Source organism: Panicum virgatum, chromosome 1N (genome assembly GCF_016808335.1).
Source record: "Panicum virgatum strain AP13 chromosome 1N, P.virgatum_v5, whole genome shotgun sequence".
Taxonomy (NCBI): Eukaryota; Viridiplantae; Streptophyta; class Magnoliopsida; order Poales; family Poaceae; genus Panicum; species Panicum virgatum.
This window is the reverse complement of record NC_053145.1, coordinates 7,383,417-7,388,495: the sequence shown is the minus strand read 5'-3', so window position 1 is coordinate 7,388,495 and position 5,079 is coordinate 7,383,417. Positions and strand designations below refer to the sequence as shown.

Sequence of the window (5,079 nt, the reverse complement as noted above, 5' to 3'; positions counted from 1 at the left end):
TGATTTCCCTATTCCAAACTCGTTACCGTGTGTTTGGTTCGGGGGTTGAAGAGGGGTTGGAACGGGTCGAACCCATATGGTCCAATATTTTGGATGAGAACTCATGTGGTTTGGGACAGGGTTAGAGAGAAATATACCTGCCAGATGCTTCCATCCCTCTAAACACAAGATGACGAGGTCAGCCCACTTCGATGCTGTCGGGCGATGTCTCGCGTCCGTCCGCGCGGGGATGGCTGTGGCCAAGCTCGGGTTGCACCCAACTCGAGTGCGCGTGGCGTCCGATGGCTGGAGTCGGACGACACAACGTGGAGCTCGGGCAGCGGGGGGCGAGCTGAGGCGCTGACGGCGGGGGCGAGCTGAGGCGCTGACGGCGGAGGACGCGCAACAATGAGCGAGCGGCACCAGTACGAGGCGTGGGGGTCCGAGTAAGATGTGCGCATTAGGGAGAAGAAGATGTAGTGGATGACAGATGGCCCCTTTGATGACATGTGAGTCCTATGGCTAATAGCACTGGTATTGGTATTGGTATTGTCATCCATCCCACCCGACCTCATCCTCCATCTCAACTAAATAGGAGATGGGTTCCTAAATAGAGGATGTAAGTTTAGTTTGCATAAAAAAGGTGTGTGTGAGTTTAAATGCTACAACTTGTATTTGAAAGGTTGAGGTCTAAAAAAAATACGAGACCAGTTCAAGGCAACAAAAAATAGAGTTGGACCCAAATCATCCCTCTTAATCTCTGAACTAAACACATGCTTAAACATCATTCGTCCTCTCATCAGTAGTTTTTTTATTTATCCCCGCCGGCGACGGGGCAGAGCAAAACCAGGTCTTCCCTCGCCGGAATCCGCGCCCTTCTCATCCTGCTTCCCGCTCCTACGGGTAGTGCCGTAGTGGACCGCCGTGGCGTGGGCATCCATTCGGACTTCTCCATTCCTTCCTGGGGCACCCTTCTTCCTCTTGCTCGTAAGTAACCCTGACTTTTCTCTGATGCATTCCTTGCTCTAAGAGTTTGTTTGGTTCTCAATCGAATCCAAATCTCACCCTGCATCCAGCCATTTGCGGATTTGTGCCCTACTGACTACTAATCCAACCCTTTCGTCCATCCATGGTTCGATTAGGTTCCTCCTCCCCATCGCGCGCGTTCAACCCCAATTGTCGCCATAGGAGAATCGGCGGTGCCCTAGGTGTTTGCGCGGAATTTGGTTTCCAGACGATTTGGGGATTCCACTGAACCCTATGCCCCGCGTCAAGCCTGCCGCCGGCATGCCCCCTTACCACCACCGGGCGCTCCCCGGCCCCGGCCCCGGGCCCGGTCAGGGTCCAGTTCCCACGGCGCATGGGATGATGCACCGGGAGGTCCGTGACCCGTACGGGCCGGGGATGCATCTGCCGCCGCCGGGGCATGTGCCCGGGCCCGGGCCGTTCCCCTACGACATGCTGCCGCCGCCGGAGGTCCTGGAGCAGAAGCTCGCTGCACAGCGCGTGGAGATGCAGAAGCTGGCGGTGGAGAACGACCGGCTCGCCGTCAGCCACTCTTCGCTGAGGAAGGAGCTGGCGGCAGCGCAGCAGGAGCTGCAGAGGCTGCAGGCGCAGGGGGAGGCCGCGAAAGCCGCCGAGGAGCAGGAGATGAGGGGGCTCCTTGACAAGGTTGGGAAGATGGAGGCCGAACTGAAGACCTGCGAGTCCGTGAAGGTGGAGCTGCAGCAGGCGCACGCCGAGGCACAGAACCTTGTGGCGTTGAGGCAAAACATGGCGACAAATGTTCAGAAGCTAAGCAAGGACCTGCAGAGGAACCTTGGTGAGGCGCAGCAGCTTCCCGCGCTCATTGCTGAACGGGATGCTGCAAGACAAGAATATGAGCACGTCAGGTCCGTGGCAGGTGCTTCGTTTATTCTTTAGTATGTATGTTGCTCTATATGTGATTGACCACATCTTTGCATGTGCTATTTGTATTTCAGGTCTACGTATGAGTATGAAAGGAAACTTAGGGTGGATCACTCTGAATCGCTGCAGGCTATGAAGAGGAATTATGACTCCATGGTTACAGAGCTGGAAAAACTTCGTGCTGAGATGAGGAATGCAGTTAATCTTGACAAAAGTGGTATGGCGCTTGTCGTTTATCAGTTATTTCCCGTACTACTAAAGGAGGTTTTCAATTGTGTGCATTTAAGCATGAAACACTATTTGTATAGGTATTTTTTACAATCCCATTACTGGTCAAAAGGATGATGGTACATCTAGCCATCTTTCTGTTGGACAAATTGCTTATGATGGTTATGGAAGAGCACAGGTGAGCATCTCTGGTTCTTCTAGAGTGTAGCTTAGGGTAGGGATGCCGATTGCCATCATACCCAGTGAATTGTTTTGTTGTCTTCATCAGTATGTTTTATCGTTGTAATTGTAAGTGTATGCCACCACGAAGCAACTTTTGCATAAACTTTCCTCAGCATAAAAATATATGTTCATTAAATGGAAGTTGAAACCTTTTGTTGTAAGGATTTTTTCATAATTGATTACTTCCAAAATTTAATGAATTTAAGTCATCATGAATGGTTAAATTGAAGTTAAGGTGTCGGCATCCACACTTCAGTGCATAAATTGGAGAGGGATCATTCTCAGCCTAGCCGTTCACCCAGTTGTTGATCTCCCTCGGTCTCTGATGATGCAAACACATGAGCATGGTCCTGTCTGAGCTAGATGCCTCATTTCATTGTTCGTCTTCTCCACGCCATTCCCCATTCAGGCATCCGTCCTAAATCCTAGATCCTCTCCTGCCATCTCCTGGGCATCCTGCTGGCCGGCACTGCCAGTGACTCCCAATGTGGCGCTACGTCAACACTTTCAGTGCCATCTGCTGGGGACAGTGTACCCTTTAGTGCCTAATCAGCATGTGTTCCAGGCGATCTACTGGGTTGCTATTCATTCCTGACTTCTTTCATCTTCTTGATCTGCAGTTATTTGCTCTGTTTAGACAATCCTTATATGAAAGATGATCTTAACTTTCAGTTGTAATATATCTATCAAATCACCATAATTTACATGATATGGCCATGTTGTTTGCATGTCGCGCATTTGGCTGGATTTGCAATCAGTTGGAAGAATCATTTCTTTAGCATACTATTATATATACGAGGGGAAGTTTGATATAACTAGCATGTTTTTTTTGGGGGAATCTGATGTTCTGAACTATGCTCTAGGATCGTGCTCTCAAACTATGCAGTCCACAGTTGTAGCTAAACTTGTGTTCTTTTGTATAGAAATTTTGAGAGAACTCATAGAATTCTAAAAAATATATTCCAGTTTGTTTGATGATGGCACATACCCACTATGTCAAGTTGTTTTAGTTTGGGTGTTATGTACTGTAGTACTATTGAATCAGTGATCTGGAAGCCCCCTTTTTTCACCTTGAGTAGCCATGAGCCCAATAAGTAGTTGCTGATAGCTAGGGAAGGGTAACTACGAATCTTGGATTATATGTTTGGTTACCTTTTTTTTAGGAATTATGTTTGTTTACTTGAAGTTTGTTCCTTGGTGCCTTTGTTTCTTTCTTCTTTTCTGGTGTGAAGTTAATAGATGCTTATCTTACTGTACGAAAGGGGTCATAAAGCAATTAGTCTACCATTTTGTAGCATTCCTGATCTTCTATCTTCAGCTTACTATGTCTTGGATCCATATTTATTTAGCTTTAACAATATGATTTTAATATCAATTTAGGCAAGGACAACTACTAATCTGGTAGACCCTTTAAGTGGAAGCCCAGCTGGAAGTGGTATTCATTCTGGATTTGATCCACCAAGAGGCAATACGTATGATGCTTCTCGTGTTGCCAGTTTCAATTCATCAAAATCTGGAACCCATGATGTATCAAGGGTTTCTGCTGGCTTTGACTCTTTGAAGAGTGCTGGGTATGATGCTTCAAAGGGACCTGCAATTGGAGGACAGGGAGCCGCTACTGTGGCTCATGGGAGCAGTGCCGGTTCCTATGGATCCAATCAGACAGCACCACCTCCATATGCATGGGTACAATCTGCATCCACCTACGGATCTGTACAGATGCCACCATCGCATGCATCTGCGTCCGTTCCATCATCCTACGGCGCAGCAACAGCACGTCCCTATGGCTCAGCTCAGGCGCTAGCATCCTACGGGCAAACACAGGCACCAGCTGCGTATGGACACACACAGCAACTGTCATCCTATGGTCTAGCACAGGCACCGTCTGCCTTTGCTGCTGCACAGGGTTCCTCTCCCTATGGGTTGGCCACACAGCCTCCAGCCTATGGATCTGGGCGAGCAGCAGCTAATGCTGGCAGTAATTATGAAGCTCTTCACGGACGCAAATAATTTAGGGACACCTGTATTTTTTTTTATATTGCAAAAGAGAGCTTTGTACACCCGATTCCTTTCTGCAGCTACTGAGACCGTGTTGTTCCACTGCTCTGCCTCTGAGATGTGAGAAGAATTAGTAGAGGATAATCTTTGTAATTATATCTTGTGATTGTTCTAAAGCATTTTTATTCAATACAGTAGAGAATTCCGACATGAGCTGTGCTGTTGGTTTTATCTGGCTTCACTAAGTTGTCCGTTGCCTATCAGTTGAGTGCTGCATGTATCTATGAGATTCAAACTTCAAATACTAGGGCTGAATCGTAGCATGTTGCTGCAACTTTATAGCGAGCATCTGACTTGGGGAGAAGCTGCTGGCAAAAGATCAGGAGATGCCAGCCTGAACTTCCGAGTGATAGATCAATTGTGAATGAGCATAATATCCTTCATGCATCAATTTGCAACAGAGTGATAGTCTGAACACAACATCTTACACCTCCAATTGGTGATAGTACACCACGGATCAATTCGTGGCGTGCAGTGTAACAGGGAAACCCCTGCACGGAAAACCCATGGCAACGTCGCCTGAATCTGCATTTCAGTAGTTATGGATCCACAGAAATTAGTCGTCGAATTCCCGCCGTAGTTCTTGGTTCCCACACTACTATGTCGATGGCTGCAAACCTCTAACAGGACTTGAGCAGAATAAATTCATGCAACCTTTACATAAAGCAGAACAGAAAAGACCAA

General features: G+C 47.7%; 1 protein-coding gene across 2 annotated transcripts; it reads left to right on the top strand.

The window, feature by feature from the left end:
• The first annotated feature begins 605 nt into the window (after positions 1 to 605).
• Positions 606 to 4,545, top strand: LOC120654934 (protein FLX-like 2). Of its 2 annotated transcripts, XM_039932611.1 has the most exons (5): positions 606 to 966; positions 1,122 to 1,871; positions 1,962 to 2,104; positions 2,196 to 2,293; positions 3,718 to 4,545. In XM_039932611.1, the coding sequence occupies exons 2-5, from the start codon at positions 1,240 to 1,242 to the stop codon at positions 4,345 to 4,347; spliced, it is 1,503 nt and encodes a 500-aa protein (XP_039788545.1). In that variant the 5' UTR covers positions 606 to 966; positions 1,122 to 1,239; the 3' UTR covers positions 4,348 to 4,545. The 2 variants fall into 2 exon arrangements, with proteins under 2 accessions (XP_039788545.1, XP_039788547.1); XM_039932613.1 differs by having other exon boundaries at positions 793 to 1,871.
• Positions 4,546 to 5,079: the final 534 nt, after the last annotated feature.